General features: G+C 32.8%; 1 protein-coding gene across 4 annotated transcripts in view; it reads left to right on the top strand.

The window, feature by feature from the left end:
- ADAM2 (ADAM metallopeptidase domain 2) overlaps nt 1–17,639 on the top strand; it is a 122,626-nt gene that overhangs the window by 2,090 nt on the left and 102,897 nt on the right. For all 4 annotated transcript variants that reach the window (XM_077943531.1, XM_077943529.1, XM_077943530.1 and 1 more), the window contains exons 3-6: nt 1,744–1,799; nt 10,832–10,910; nt 13,804–13,880; nt 14,301–14,469. In XM_077943531.1, the coding sequence (XP_077799657.1) occupies nt 1,744–1,799; nt 10,832–10,910; nt 13,804–13,880; nt 14,301–14,469 (381 nt within the window). The remainder of the gene's footprint in view (nt 1–1,743; nt 1,800–10,831; nt 10,911–13,803; nt 13,881–14,300; nt 14,470–17,639) is intronic.

Raw genomic sequence — 17,639 nt, 5'->3', positions numbered from 1 at the left:
TAAAAGAATTATGGGGATGTTAATCATATTAGAAAATAAGCAGAGAATCTATTTGGAGACAAGTATTTCAAACAAGAATTACTTGATTGTTATAAGATAGTGATTTGCAATAAGTAAAAAAAAAATGCCCATTTTCAACTGTCAAATTCATGAGAAAAAAAATTGTCTATTTTGTTAATATCTGTATTCTTCTTGCCTAGAACAGTGCCAGATATAAAGAAACGAATTAATAGTATTTTTTAAAGCAATGAGGCTATTATGCTAATTCAACAAACACTATAAAAGTAATATGAAAATATATATTTTAAATTATTACAGTTAATAAAGACTAAAAGCCATAAGAACATTCAACCTAAAATTACTAGATTTTAAAAATAACAATGCAACTTCTAAAAGTGGAAAATGCAGTATGAAAATATAAAAGTCAGGGATTTAAAGTAGAACAGAGACACCTAAAGAAATGAAATGCAACATATGAAAGGCTAAGAGAAAAGGACAGAATTAGAAGCTTAAGCATAGAGTGATTGGCATTCCTGAAATAGGGGGAAAAAGAAGAAGAGGTAATAGTAAACATATTTTAACTGAGAAATGACTTTAAAAAGTTGAATCTTCAGAACAATTGTCCCAAATCCAAAACAGAGTTTATTTCTTGAAGTCCTAACCCCTGATGCCTCAGAACGTAAGCATATTTGGAGGCAGACTCATAAAGAGGTAATTAAATTAAAATGAGTTTACTAGAATAGAATGGGCTCTAATATCATATAACTGGTGTCCTTGTAAAGAACAAGTAATCTGAGCATAGACGCATGTGGATATGAAGACACCAGGAGAACAGGAAAAAGTACTCCACAAAGTCTAACATCCTTTCTTGATTAAAAACACTCAACAGTTTAGGTGTAGAAGGAAGGTAACTGAATATAATTAAGGACAGTTATGAAAAACCCATAGTCAACATCATAATTAGTGGAAAGGAACTAAAACCTCTTTTTTTTTTTTTTTTTTTAACGGAACCTCACCCGGTTGCCCAGGCTGGAGCGCAATGGCGCCATCTTGGCTCACTGCAACCTCCGCCTCCAGGGTTCAAGAAATTCCCCTGCCTCAGCCCCCCGAGTATCTGGGATTACAGGTACCCGCCACCACGCCGGGCTAATTTTTTCTATATTTTTGTAGAGACGGGGTTTCACCATGTTGGTCAGGCTGGTCTCAAACTCCTGACCTCATGATCCGCCTGCCTCAGCCTCCCAAAGTGCTGGGATTATAGGTGTGAACCGCTGCGCCTGACCAAAGCTTTTTCTTTAAGATGTGGTGCAAGACAAGGATTCCCACTCTCAACATAGTACTGATATCAAGGACAGAGAAAAAGATATAAACAGTATCCAAAATCAGAAGGAAGTAAAATATCTTTATTAGCACATGACATGATCCCATATATAGAAAACCCCAGACTCCACCATAAAACTGTTAGATCAAACAGATGAATTCAATAAAGTTGCAGGACATAAAATCAACACACACATTTCAAAATGAAAAAATAAGAAAGTATATACATTATTTTATTCATTATTTTGATTATGAAATCTAGAGTCAAATGCCATTCAAATAAATCAGCATTGAATTCTAATTTTTTCTCCTTTTATTAAATGAATGTGTTTTAGAATGTAATTATCATGAATGTAAAATGGTGGTTATCCTTTCTAACATTTTTCTCATTTTCTTTGTATTTTTACTGTGCTCTCCTGCCAGGTATCCTACAAAATTGTAATTGAAGGGAAACCATACACTGCAAATTTAATGCAAAAGTAGGTAATCATCATTATTCTATCAATTCTCTTTGTTCTACTTATAATTTTTGTTTGAAATTGTCCAAAATGTAATTTTGCATTTGAAAATATTTCTAGCTACTTGCCATTCATTCGTTCCTTACCATATGATTTAAGCCTATATGACACGTACCTAGAACTTGAATTCAGAGTGTATGTGCCCCTCTTTCTTGTTCCCAGTAGCACCAGATTTTTATTTGGTTATCCAAGAGGTTTCATAGAGGATGAATTTTGATAATTTTCTATCTCTCATAAAAAATATATATGGCTTGTTTTTAAGTTCTCTTATATTCAAGGTATATTTCAAAGAACATAGCAGATTGCTGGATGTTGTGAATCATGACACATTTTTTAATTAGTTTACATACTTTATCACAACTTATTAAGGACTTAAAATTAAATAAAATTTGTAATTAGCCAAATTCAATCTCAGATCAGTTGATGAATTTGGGGAAAACAAGCACAATATACAGAGAAATAAAGAAAAGTGAAAATTGAAATGATTCTTCAAGTGATAAGAACAGACTTCTACAAATTATCAAAAGCAGAATCCTGCAAGTGAAGTTACCAAATCAATACAAAAATAAAAAATAATCCGTATCATTTCTAGAATCCATAGCTACAATCTTTTTATACATCATAAATTTTGGAAAATGTTTTCTATTTATAAGATGGACGGTACTAGTTTGAAGAAATACCATTAAAAAAAGACTCAAAATTACTTTTTTCTGAAGAAAAAAAAGTGCTGCCTTCTGCAAGAAATACGTAGAGCAAACCCAGGTAGAATCTCACCAACAGCTGTTACTTTAGAATGCCAAGTGATGAGACTGAGAGCAAGTCAGTGACCAGTAATAAGGGATCCTCTGAACTTACTTTCTGCATCACAGATAACAGTATTTATAAATGTTTAATATAGATCAAAATATGTAAAGTGTAATTAGACATATAAGAATATCTGAATTAAAATATAGCCATAACAGTAGATTTCTTAATCTCTTTTTTCTATTAGAAAAAATGTATAGAATATACAGTACAATTTATGGTGATGTAATGGATGAATCACATACTGTGTACCTTACAAATAATGTCGTTATTTTCTTGCACACAAGCGGTGAAAAGATACTTAAGAAAAAAAATCACACACTAAAATAAAAAAATATTTTGAATAGTAACCATATCCTCAATGACTAGCATAATAAAATTAGAAAGTAATTACAAAGCCGTCATCAGAGAATCACCAGATATTTGTAAATTCAAGAGCAGTTGCCAAAAAACTCTTGGCTCAAAAGCATTCAAAACATTATTGTAAAATGTCAATAAGCAGCAAGAAATAGAATATTACAAATCAGACATTTTAGAAATGAATAACCAAATGTATAATAAAAGTAAAATTCAAAGCTTTCATTGTTTTTACATTTTACCTGCATCAGATAAGAATAAGGTGTATAATATTATGGGATGGGACAACATAAAGTGTTGTTGGGCTGCCCACGCTGGTGGAGTACTGAAGCCTTTAGTGGCTACTGTTATTGGTCTACCTCAAGCCCTGTCAGTCCCTACCCAGAGTATCCTGGTAACTAGTTAGTTTCAGGCATGGTCAACAGTTTATAGATGCTCAGGGTGATAGCAATATTTACTTTCAAAAGACAATGAGGTCTGGACTGTGTGCAGAGCTAGCACCAAACTGTATCTTTTCCTAGCAACATGACCATCTCCGAGGGCTTTCAAATATACAAAATAAGGACACCAGGAACCAATTTTATGACACTGCACAAGGTATTCTTGAGAAACCTGAGAAGAGATCCAGATTAGTAGGATATTTAGAGTAACACCAAAGCCAATGTGTACTTCTGATATCTTTTAAGATGCTGTGGTTTGTCTATGACGTGCTAGTCATTGATCTCTTTTTGTTTATATCTCTCAGGACTCTGAATTTTCACTTTGAGAATTAACATCCTTGCATAAATTATGGAGAGTCTCATCAATTTTTAAGTTTAATTGTTTCTTTTTCTCACTCTAGTAACCTTTTCTGGGATGCTACTGAATATACATTGGGACCCCTTAATATAAATTTTAGTGAATCATTATTTTGTTCTCTAAAGTTAGCCGTTTTTGACTCACTTATCTATCACATATTTCTATGTACTCATTCACATTTCCTGTTATTCCTGATTTTGTGCTTTATTCTGGAAGATTTCCATTTCACTCTTTATGTATGTCTAGTCTACTCTTCAAGAATATTTTTCAATGACTGTTTTTCATGGTTAGGATTTCTGTATACAGTGACATATTTGTGCTTTGTAAATATTTTATAGCTTTTTATCTCTGTCTTTTATCCATTTCAACATTAAAACTTCTTTATTCTTAAGTTTCACAGTTTACTTGATTATTGCTATTTTTCTACATGATTTCTCCCAGCTTTCAAGCTTTGGACTTTTCCATATGTTTGGAACCATCGCTGATGAGCTCCTTTGAGTGAACCTTATTTTCTACCATCCTCTAATCTTTTTTGTGTTGTGGAGGCCTCTCTTTGGGAGTGGTTTTCTGGATGCTTCTACTTGGTTCCTGCCACGACAATTAACTGGGTCAAAAGTTTACACTTTATGAGTTCAGGATTTCAGTGATAATAGGGCTGCTTGGAATCCATTTCCCGTCTGCCTGAGATATAGTTTAGGGTTTTCATTTCTGCACGTGATGCTATTTCTGCCTCGGTCGGTATGGGGTAGCATCCTTTTGTCCAGGGTCTGTGTACGGCAGGTGTCTTAGTCTGTTTGGGCTGCTGTAACAAAATATTAATACCATAGACTGGGTAGCTTATAAACAAAAGAGATTTATTTCTTATAGTTCTAGACACTGGGAAGTCCAAGATTGAGGCACTGGCAGATTCAGTGTCTGGTGAAGGCTCATTTCCTGGTTCTGAATGGCTGCTCCATGCTGTGCCCTCACACAGTGGAAGGAGCAGGTCAATTCTCTGAGGTGTCTTTCACAAGGACACGAATTCCATTCAGAAGGGTTCCAGCCTTGTGACCTGATCATCTCCCTAAAGTACCACCTCCTAAAACCATCACATTGGTGATTAGGTTTCAAAATATAAATTCTGGGATGAAACAAATGCTGAGATGATAGAAGCAGGTACTGATTTTTTTTTTTTTTTTTTCGTTTCTATCAGCAACTTGGAGAGGAAATTTCTAGCTCTATTCCTTTCATTTAAAGGCTCACATCAATGTGTTCTGATGCTGGGCACTATTGTCTTAAATAATGTGTTCTCATGCTAATGACCAGAGGACATTAAACCACCTATTCTTAAGGTATGGTTCTGATTGAGAATCCATCTTACTTTGCACAGCTTCACCTGCTCACTCTTTCGGCTGTGGTACCAGCCTTTGTTTCTATTGCTTTGATCATTCCCATTAACCCTATAATATAATAGAATCAGGAAATATTTTGGCAAAGGGGAGATAGTAAATATTTTAGACTCTGAGCTTTATATACTCTCTTGCAACTACCTGCTGTTGTAAAAGCAGCCATAAACAGTTTGCAAATGATGGGTGTGGTTATTTTGCAAAACCACTCTATTTTCAAAAACCGTCTATCAGCTGGATTTGACCTATGGGCCAGTTTATTACCCCATTATTTACAGTGTAGTCCTGTATTTGAAAATTATTATTGTTCATCAGTCATTTCAATATCAAGAGTGGCAATGGAAACTGGGAAATAGGTCTCCTTTCTGTCACAAAATCACTGTCAATTATCTTTAAAAATTTTTAATGTTCATTGCATAATTGGCATAAATTAAAATATAAAATATGTTTATGCAGTTAAGTAAGTGTCATGAAGTGAATATTTATGTAACCCTCTGACTTTACACATATATTGACTGCACTCAAGAAGTTGTGCTGTTTATCATTTCCTGTAATAGCCCCTCAGTCCTTCTCACTACTTTTCTGGATTGTTGTGATATCCATTTTCCTGATTTTATTTATGATTTATTATCCTAGCTAATGTGGTTTCGTTTTGTCTGTTTTCTAGCTCTAAATAAATGAATTATAATGATTTTTCTAGTTTCAGTCACTCAAAATAATGTTTGTGAGGTTTTTCAATGTTGTTGCAAGAATTCCAATTTATTCATTTTTATTACTGTATAGCATCCAATTTCCTGATTATACAACAATTTATATCATCTTATGTTGAACATTTTGTTTCTGTCTAGTTTGGTTATATTAAAATATATATTATTTTGGACATATGCACAATATTTTGTAGCACATATGACTAATAGCATACTGATGGGTTAAGCTACATGCATTTTCATAATTACCATACATTTCCTCCAAAGCATTATACTAATTTACACACCCCTCTGAATTATATATTCTATTAATAGTGGTAGATGTTTTAAGTTTTAAGTTTATAATTATATACTTATGTCCTACTGTGATTTAATATGTATTTCTCCAACTGTAAATAATTTCTCTAACTTTTTAAATACAGCAGTTAGCCATATGGAATTTCTCCCCTGTGAAGTGCCTGTGTAAGACATTTGTTCTTTGTCAAAAGATATTTCTAATCTGACCTTTTCTCTCCCTGTGTTTTCACACTTATGGTATTTGGCAAAGATAATTCTTCCATTATGGTAAGTTATATTTGTATCTTGTATAAGAAATCCTTTCTTATTCAAAGACCATGACTAAATCTTATATAATCCTCTAAAATATTTTTAGTTTTGCCTTTCACATTCGGGTCTTTGTTGAAACAGAAATTGGCTTTTGAATATGCTGTAAGGTAGACAACCAATTTAGTTTTTCTGTATGATTTTTCAAATGTTTCAAGAGCTTTATCGAATCTTCTGTCTTTCTGTACATGTCTTCTGTGTGACGATGGTTATATATTATACATTTATATATGGTTTTATCTGTTTCCAGGCTCTTGATTAAACTTTTTGGTCTATTTGTCTGTTTATGATAAATCTTGATAGCCTAAATATAAAGCCTTTTCACCTTTTTCCTCATCATAGATGCTTTGGCAATTATTTTTCTTTCAAATTAGCATCCAGTGGACCCAGCACAATAAAAAAAATGATATTTCTTCACTCCACTGTAATGTAATCTTTTTTATAAATTAAATGACTGTATATAAAGGAGTCTCTGGATTCTTTGTTCTCTTCTCTTTATGTAAATGCTCATTCTTAAACCCTGTCTATTTATCTATCCAAATGTCATAGTTTTAACTACTATGACTTTATAACAGGTGTTTATAACCAAACTTGTCCTTCAGTTTTAAGGTGTGCTTACTCTTCTTGATTGTTTAAATTTTCATGTGATTTCGGAAACATTATTTTTTCTGTTTGATCTTTTGTTTTATATTCCTCTTTTTTCTTCATTGCCTGTATCTGATTGAATCTACTAATTTATATTACACATTATTCCTCAATTAAATTCTTTGTGATACATTCTTTTACTCTTCTTTTAGTAGTTCTGTATGTTAACATATCAACTCTTGAGTAATTGAATCTATTACAAATTATTCCTACTACCAATTACCATATGTTTTTAGATCCTTAAATCTCTAACTCCCTTTACCCTCTGCTTCCCCTTCATTATTTTTTTACACATCACAAACCTGTATATTTTTACATCTCCATGAAGTATTACTATTTTTTATAAAGCCAGTATTCATTTTAATTTAACCAAAATTTACCAATTCTGGTGCTCTTTAGTCCTCCCTACATTTCTGTGCTTCTATCTGGAGCTAATTTTGATATATCTCAGGAATTCTTAATATATTTCTATTATAAGACTGCTTGTTTTAAATAATATGTGTTTTTATTTGTCTTTATATCTTTATTTAATTATATTCCTCTCCTTCCAGTTATATAAAGGTCTAATTGACAGAAAAAATTATATATGTTAACAGTTTGCTACATATTTTTAGATATGTATAGATCATGAAATGATTAAGCTAATTAACATATCCATCACTTCAAATACTTACCTTTTTTGAGGTTGAGAATACTTGAGATCTAATTTCTTAGCAATTTTCAAGTATAAAACATTACTACCTACACTCAACTTGTGTGCAAAAACTCTCCAGAACTTATTACTTCTAACTGAAACTTTATTCTCTTTAACCATCATCTCCCATTTCCCCACTCGTAGCCCTTGAAAGCCATCATTCTACTCTCTGCTTCTATGAGTTTGAATTTTTTAGACTCTCCATATAAATGAGATCAGGTAATATTTTTCTTTCTGAACCTGGCTTATTCTGCTTCACGTAATGCCCTCCAGATTCATCCAGCCTGTAACAAATGAAAGAATTTCTTTTGTTTTTATGACTGTCTACTATTCCATTATGCATATATACCACATTTTCTTTATCCATTTGTCCATTGACGGACACTTAAGCTTGATTCCATATCTTGACTGTTGTGAGTGCTACTGCAATAAACCTGGGAGATGTTTATTACAGATATCTCTTCAACATACTAGTTTTATTTGCTTTGGATATACGCCCAGTAGAGGGATTGCTGAATCATACACTAGTTCTATTTTTAGCATTTTGAGAAACCTCCTTATTCTTTTCCATGATAGTTATACAATTTACATTTCCACCAACATCGTGTAAGTATTCCCGTTTCTCCACGTCTTTGCCAACACTTGTTATCTTCTGTCTTTTTGATGATAGCCAATTAAACAGGAGTAAGCTGTTATCCCATTGTGGTTTTGATATACATTTTTCTGATGATTAGTGATAATGAGAATTTTTTCATATACCTTTTGGCCATATGTGTGTCTTCTTCTGAGAAAGTCTATTTAGGTATTTTGCTCATTTTCAATTTTTTTTTTTTTTTTTGCTATTGAGTTGTTTGTGTTCCTATGCATTTTGGATTTTGACCCCTTATTAGATGCGTAGTTGGCAAATCTTTTCTCCCATCCTTTAGGTTGTCTCTTCGTGGTGTTGATTGTTTCTTTTGCTGTACAGAAGGTTTTAAATCTTATGTACTCCCATTTGTCTAAGTTTTATCTAATTTTGTTTTTGTTACCTGTGCTTTGGTAGTCATATCCAAAAAATCATTGCCCAGACCAATGTCAAGTTTTTCCTCTTTGCTTTCTTATAGTAGTTTTAGCATCACAACGATTATAGTTAAGTTTTAATCCATTTCGAGTTTTTTAATATGGTGTGTTATAGGATGCAATTTTGTTTTTCTGCATGTGGGTGTCCAGTTTTCTTTATGGGATTTCATTGAAGAGACTGTCCTTTCCCCATTGTGTCTTCTTAACATTTGTCAAACACCAACTGACTGTAAATTCGTTATTTTATTTCTCTTACATCTATATTGATCCATTGGCCTATATATCTATTTTTATACCAGTACCATGCTCTTTTGGTTACTATGGCTATACAGTATAGTTTGAAGTCAGGTAGTATGATGCCTCTAGCTGTGTTCATTTTGATCAAGATCGTTTTGGCTATTCAGACAAATTTAACTAAGGAGGTAAAAGATCTGTACACTGGAAACTATAAAACATTGTTAAAAGAAATGAAGGAAAACAACAAATAAATTGAAAGATATACCATGTTCATGAACTGGAAAAATAAATATTGCTAAAGTGTCCATAATACCCAAAGAAATCTACAGATTCAGTGTAAACCCTCTCAAAATTCTAAAGACATTTTTCACAGAAATGGAAATAAAAAACGATGCTAAAATTCATATGAAACAACTTAACTATATTCTTACAAATTTTTGCTGGAATAAATGTTAAGATGTCTTTGAAAAAGATGTCCTTTGCCTTTTAAATAATCATTCCATTGTTTTCTGGCTTTTTTTTTTTCCTTTTCTATTGATGAATTAGCTGGATTATTTGTTAATTTGTTTATTAAGAATTATTTGTTTCTTCAAAAGCAACATCCTTTATTCTTTTTTTTTTTTTTTTTTTTTGAGACGGAGTCTTGCTCTATCGCCCAGGCTGGAGTGCAGTGGCCGGATCTCAGCTCACTGCAAGCTCCGCCTCCTGGGTTCACGCCATTCTCCTGCCTCAGCCTCCCGAGTAGCGGGGACTACAGGCGCCCGCCACCTCGCCCGGCTAGATTTTTGTATTTTTTAGTAGAGACGGGGTTTCACCGTGTTAGCCAGGATGGTCTGGATCTCCTGACCTCGTGATCCGCCCGTCTCGGCCTCCCAAAGTGCTGGGATTACAGGCTTGAGCCACCACGCCCGGCCACATCCTTTTTTCTTGAAACTTTAAAGGTCTTTAAAGTTTATCTGGGTTTTTGTTAGTCTTTTGTTTTTCTTTTGATGATATGTTTATATCTGACTTTTATTTCCCTTTATCCTACTTGATTTACATACAGGTTTTTTGATACTGTGTCATCAATTTTGAAAAAAAAAAATGCTCTGATCTTCAGAGATTAGCTTAATTTTTTATGTAACTTTAGCAAACAATACTAATGCTTGGGGTGCATTAGTATTAGTAACAACATAGATACAAATCTCTGAGTTTATATTATTGTCAAATGAGATGAATAATTATATAATAAATACATAGAGTAGAAAGAATGTGAGAAAGTAATATATGCTTGAGCAAAAACTATAAAGTTAGAGTATGGTTCATTTAAATATCCTATGCTTTGGTGATTGAACTAGTTGACATTTTAAATAAAATTTTCAAGATAAATCTCATTGGGAAGTTAATGTATAAGCAAAGACTTGAAGTAGATGGAGAACAATGAACTATGTTGAAGAACTTTCCAGGAATAAAATGGTACAAATATCCCGAGGTCCAACGTTGCCTGTTGTGTTTGGAAAACAGCTAGGAGGACGGAGTAACGATAGAGTAAGTGAAGTCTAAGATGTTTGAGTAAAATTTCGAACAAAATCCATACATTTAGAAAATATCCCTCTGTTTCTCTTGCTCTTTCTGTGTCAACCTATGTATCTATAATTAATAAAATAAATTTTTCAAAACAAAAAGTTAAGAAACAAATTTTTTCATTTTATCTTCATTTTACAGAAATTTTTTATCCCATAATTTTAGAGTTTACAGTTATAATGGCACAGGAATTATGAAACCACTTGACCAAGATTTTCAGGTATGTTTTTTTTATGATCTCTTTTATTTTTGTCATGTGAGTTTCTATGATCACCTTATTTAGTGTCCACATATTATAAGAGTCTAAAGGGTTGGGTCATGGCTTTGTGGCATAAGTTTAATGTTTTCCTGTTGATGATGTATACTGATGTACTGAGTTAGCCCTATCAAACAGATGATTAACCAAAAAGACATGATTGTAATGTTTCTAAACTACTTAGAAACATGCTAAGGGCTTATGTACCTTAGGTGATAGGCATTAAATATGTTGTGAAATATGTAAAATGAAAAACCATGACTTGTATCAGGAAAGCTAAATCTGAAGAGAAAATAAGAATCGAATCTTCTTTGAACTATGTTCAAGGACCAAATAAGTACACATGAAATTTCACACATGTTTAGGAGTATACTAAATTTTCATCTATTTAGAACATGTAGAGCTTAATTTAATATTATCTACAGTTTGTTATAAAAATAGTAAAGAAGAGTGAATAAAATTGCCGAGATTGCTCATGCCCAAAAAATCATGTTTTTTAACCTCAGCTCTGCTCTACTAATTGCTGTTGTGTTTTCCATATGCATTCCTGATTTTTATATAGCGACTCAATCAAGTGTTTTGAAAGTAAAGCATTTTTAGAAAGGCTGGGATTTCAACAGAAGAAATAATAGATATGGTCAGTTGCTTTAAGTTTTGCACAAGAGAGTACACAACTCCATGAGTCAGTTAGAGAGTAGTCTATACAAATATATAACTAAGATAATGTTACACAGTGTTATACACACACACATACATATATGTGTGTGCGTATGTCTGTTTGTGTTTGCATAAATGAGAGAGAGGAGAGAAAGAAGACAGAGTGAGGATCCAAGACAGGGGCACAGGAGATCACAATATCCCACACCTGTATTTTGCATCATTCTTCCATATATAACTCTGCTTCCTACCTCCCAAGAGGTAACCATGAAAGATAAATGTACAGTTAAAAAAAAAGCAAGAATGCTACAGAGCATTCAAAGCATCAACAATCTGAATGTGGTAAGTAGTTGCATGTTGATCTCAAATGTAGTAAAAATATGCTGCCGTGAAAATAAATTACGTTTGCCAAGGTTGCAGGCCTACCTCTATCCTAGGAAAAAGCTCATTAAATTCGGTTGGGAACAGGTGTATTTATTGGATTATTTATTTTTCTTAAGTCCACACATGATTCCCATTCCTAAAGTCATATTATCTTGATAAATAAAGACTTATCTACAAAAGAAAAAATAATCAGCCAACTAGATGAGAAAAGAGTTTGTTCCCTGCATCCAGAGTAGGACACGTGTAAGCCATTCATCATTGTCCTGGATTTTGTCATCTCTCCAGGACAAACAGATAGTCATCATAATTAAAAGGCAAAATTGCCAGGATGCTTAAACAATCTAAAACGTGTGTGCACATAAAAACAGACCTCAGGTCGGGTGTGGTGAGTCACACCTGTAATCCCAGCACTTTGGGAGACCCAGGTGGGCGGATCATGAGGTCAAGAGATGGAGACCATCCTGATCAAAATGGTGAAACCTCATTTCTACTAAAAATACGAAAATTAGCTGGGCGTGGTGCCATGTACTTGTAGTCCCAGCTACTCAGGAGGCTGAGGCAGGAGAATCACTTGAACCTGGGAGGAGGAGATTGCAGTGAGCTGAGATTGCGCCACTGCACTCTTGCCTGGCGACAGAGTAAGATTCAGTCTCAAAAAAAAAAGAAAAAATCAAAAAACAAAACAAAACATAAAAAACAGATCTCAAATCCTCAAATTATCAAAGGCAGCAATTGACGGAAATGAAAGAAATAGACAAATAATAAATTATATTTGAAGATTTAAAATTTCTCTTCCAATAATTAATGAAGTAGAAACTTTGTAAACTTCTAAATGAAGTAGAAAGAAATTCAACACATATATCAAATATATACACATACTTTTCAAGTGCAAATGTAATATTGAGCAAGAAGATATTATAGTGAAGGCAAACAATGCAAAACTGACAATGATAAAAATAAAAAATAAAAATAAACTGGGAAAGGATATTGGGTAATAAGTGAAGCTTTTTGATTCTTCCATGAAAATTTTATCCTGTGTGGCTTAAAAATGACTTATTCATTCATTTCTAAGTTTCTCAATGACATCATATGTTTAAGGTTGATGTAACTTCCTAATTATTCCACAGATTTAGAAATATTATCAACATGGGCATTATAAGCCACATTTAGAAAGAAGGAGATAAAAGCTGTGGAATGTTCAAGATGTTTTTACCTTCATTATATAAAGTTTGAAGTACACCCCAATTGGTGGTAAAAATAAAAGCATAAATATTTTCACATAAAATTTTAAATAAGGTGGAAATAGAAATACAATGTATTGAGTCGATGAAGTATGGTATTTGGAAAGTGGTACAAACTAAGATTTTAGGTATCATAGTAGAAAAATGAACTATAAAGCAAAGGTCAATACAAATTCTAGGTGAAATTTGCAAATGAAAACATTTTGATGGAATTGAAAAACATTTCGATGAAATTAAAAATTAACTTTGCTTATCTACCATTATCTACCATGCAACATTGCCAGAAAAGTATGAAAAAAATAAGTTTTGAAGATGTTTACCTCACTCTAACAACTGAGAATGTCATGCTTAATTTAAAACATATAGAAATATGAAAATATACTCATTTTTTGTGAATCTGTGGAAAGTACTTAGGAAAACAGAACCATATGCTCATCTAATAACATTATAAATCAATTTTTGAAACGATGAGTGTTTGATGCATACAAACAAAACACATATATGTTTTACATATTTGAAAATTGTATCTATAACACAAACCATTCTAATGGAGATATGCATATTTTATTTTTCAGAATTTCTGCCACTACCAAGGGTATATTGAAGGCTATCCAAAATCTGTGGCGATGGTTAGCACATGTACTGGACTCAGGTTGTAATTTACTGTTTTATGAATTACAAAATAAAATATTTACTTCAAAATTATTTTAAACATTTTAACATAATATTCAGTGGTTCTAAAGTGAGGCATGACTATTGTGGGAAAACTGCCACTCACAAAGCCTGGTATGGAAATACTTAACAATGGTTCCTGCCTTTATGCAGAAGTATGATTTTTTAAATATATTTGGGAGCCATGAAATATTAATAACTAGGCAAATGCTAATAGTATTAGTACGTGATGTCACTCAGTAAGTGTGTGGATTCCCAGTAACTTTCTCCTATTTTATCACCTTAGACTCAGGTTAAAAATTATCTGCATACCATGAAAAAAAATAATGCTAAGTGACATTTTATTGGCTTTTCTACAAGGCATTATTTTACTTACTAATTTTTTTTTTGAAATTTTTAGGGGCTTACTACAGTTTGAAAATGTTAGTTATGGAATAGAACCCCTGGAGTCTTCAGTTGGCTTTGAACATGTAATTTACCAAGTAAAACATAAGAAAGCAGATGTTTCCTTATATAATGAGAAGGATATTGAATCAAGAGATCTGTCCTTTAAATTACAAAGCATAGAGGTAGGTTAATTGAACAAACTCTATGGTTATTACTATACAGCAATGTAAGCACTGAAATTTATAGTTGATAAATTATGTATTTGCACACCCATAAACACCAAAACATATAACCACGTGTATGGATACATGTACCAGAAACTTCATAACTTATATCATTAAGCCTTACTAGTTTTGTAATTTTCCAGAACTCCACTCATGACATTTTCAACTGTTAGTGGCATCTTTTTCCGTAATCTAGACCTTTATTGTCAGCAGATGCACTCTTTTCCCCACAGCCATTATGTTAAAGTTCTGGTGTGACAAACACAAATGTCATCCACATAAACAATGAAGATACATATCTAGGGTCCTGAGGAGAATCACCCCTATCTTGTAAGGGAACTACCTCAGGGGAGGTCATTATATTTTCCTCAGGAGATTCGGAGTTATTTAATTTCCTCATAAAGTGAGAGAGAGGTTGCTTCTACTAGCAAACAAGATTCACCAGCATTTGGGAGTTTTATAGCCCCAGCTTCATTAGGGTCCTTTTCTAGGTTCCCACTCCAATTTTCAGGATCCCACTGCTTCCCACTCAATGCTCTCTCTTTTATGGCAGTACCATGGGAGGTTGGGAATTCAGTTTGCACTGTAATTCATCTACTGACAGGATAAGATTCTGGGTTTGGTTTTCAATAATCTCAGTTCTATGGCTATAGGATATAAAAATTTATTTCAAGACATACAGAGAAGCTTTTGGGTAATTTATGCATCACTTGAGATGGTAATTTAAATACTTAAGCTTGTGCTCTTCTTTCTCCACTTTGTCGAGCAACATTAGGAGCAATCAATCTCATTATATTTGCTAGTTTGGCAAAAATGTTCAAAAGTATCATATATATGGTCACCAAGACCCTTGCCTTCACAAGTGTTTGATCAGAAGTATTCAGTGGTAATATTTTGCCTGTCTCTATTCATCATGCCATGAACTATCTGCTCTCTATAGAATTGTCTTTAAATCTAATCAAAGTAGAAGGCAAATTCCCAAAACCCCAGCACCAAGTCAGAAGATGTCCCCTTAAGATTCTGTTTTCTTGGTACCTCATTCCTGGCACCAACATCTGTATCAGGGTTCTCCAGAGAAATAGAAAACCAACAGGAGATATATATGTGTGTGTGTGTATGTATGTGTGTGTGTTTTGTACATACAGAGAGAGGGATAGAGAGATTTTATGGAATTGGCTTAGACGATTGCGAAGGCTTGGTAAATCCAAAATCTGTAGGGTAAGCGGGCAGGCTGGTTATCCAAGGAAGATTTGCATCTTAAGACCAACATAGTCTGCTGGCAGAATTCCCTTTTGTTTAGGAAATACTGTTTTCTAAAAAAGGCTTTGATTGGATGAGATTCACCCACATAATGAAGAGTAATGTGCTTTACTAGAGCTTTACCAACTTAAATGTTAATTTTGTCTAAAAGTCACCTTCACAGAGGCATCCAGGGTGATGTTTGACTTAATATCTGGGCACAGGGGCCCAGCCAAGTTTACAGGTAAAATTAATTATCACAACAATATCACATCATTTATTCTTATGCTTCTTCTAAATGTTTCATTCTTTAATCTCATTTTGATATAAGATACACTTTAATATTTTGTATTGGATGAGGTAGAAATTCAATTTTTTTCATATCAATATCCAGCTGTTCTCACACCATTTGTCGAAGAGATTATTTTTTCCCCATTGAATATTCTTGATTTTTTTTCAAAGATCAGTTGACAATAAATGCTAGGGATTATTACCACACTTAAAATTATAGTCCATTAATCTTTATGTCTACTCTAATGCCACTACCACATTTTCTTTACTACTGTATTTTTGTGGTAAGATTTGAAATTGATAAGTGTACGGCCTTCAATATTCTTATTTTCCAAGATTCTTTTGGTTATTCTGGCTACTATGCATCTCCAAACGTATTTTAAAATTTATTTTTAATTCCCATAAAATAGCACCCAGGATTGTGTTGAATCTGTAGATAAATATGAGGAATATTGCTATATTAACAATATTAACTCTATCCATGAGCAGTAGGTAGCTTTTATTTTTGAGATATTCTTTAATTTATTTCTGCAATGTTTTATATATTTAAGTCTAAGTCTTCAGTAAAGCTTCTTTTGTTATTTATAGAAGTTTTATTATTTTAGATGTTATTTAAATTTTTTATCTGTTTGGATTTCTCATTATTAGTATTTGGTAATTAGTAAATTTTCCATACTGGTTTTGTATTCTGCGAACTTGACAAACTTGTTTATTAGTTTTCTATTGAGCTCTGTGACTTTTTATGAACATGGTCGTGCCATCTTGAATAAAGATAGTTTATCTTGTTTCTTTCCAATTAGGATATCTCAAATTTCCTTTTCCTTACTTAATTGCCCTGATTACTACTTCCATTATAATGTTGAATAGAATAGGTGAGAAGAGATGTTCTCATCTTTTCCCACTTTTAGGGAGAAAAGATTCAGTCTGTCACCTTTAAGCATAATGTTATTTGTAATTTTTTCACAGGTGCCCTTTATCAGGTTAAACAAGGTTTCATCCAATGTTAGTTTGTTAATGATTTTTGTTTTGTCATTAAGAGATTTTGGATTTTGTCAGATATTTTTTTCTGCAACATCTGCTGAGATAATAATTTCATTTTTATCGTTATTTTGTTAATGTGGTATTCTGCATTAATTGACTTTTGATTATTAAACTAACTTTGTGTCCAGTCTCTCTTTGTTACAGTGCATAATTCCTTTTACGTATTCCTGGGTTCAGTTTGCTGGCGTAATTTTGAAGATTTTTTCGTTTATATTTATAAAGAATATTGCTGTATGGAATTGTTTTCATATGATATTTTTCTCTGTCTTTGGTATCAGGGTGATACAAACTTCACAAAATGAGTTGGGAAGTGTTGTCTCTTCTATTCTGGAAGACTGTGTAGGATTGGCTTAATTATTTCAACATCTGTAAAATCCATCTGGGATTGGACATTTTTAGGGAATGATTTTTATTAGTAATTAAATTTTCTCTCGTAAGTCTATTATAATTTTCTAATTTTTTTGGAGTCGATTTAGGTAATTTGTGTGTCTATAGAGGTTTTTCTGTTTTATTTATTTATTTCTTGGCATATTGCTGTTTGTAGGACTCCCTTGTAG

The sequence above is a fragment of the Macaca mulatta genome, chromosome 8 (assembly GCF_049350105.2).
Source record: "Macaca mulatta isolate MMU2019108-1 chromosome 8, T2T-MMU8v2.0, whole genome shotgun sequence".
Classification (NCBI taxonomy): domain Eukaryota; kingdom Metazoa; phylum Chordata; class Mammalia; order Primates; family Cercopithecidae; genus Macaca; species Macaca mulatta.
The sequence above is the reverse complement of the archived record's forward strand: the minus strand, read 5'-3'. Positions and strand labels throughout refer to the sequence as shown.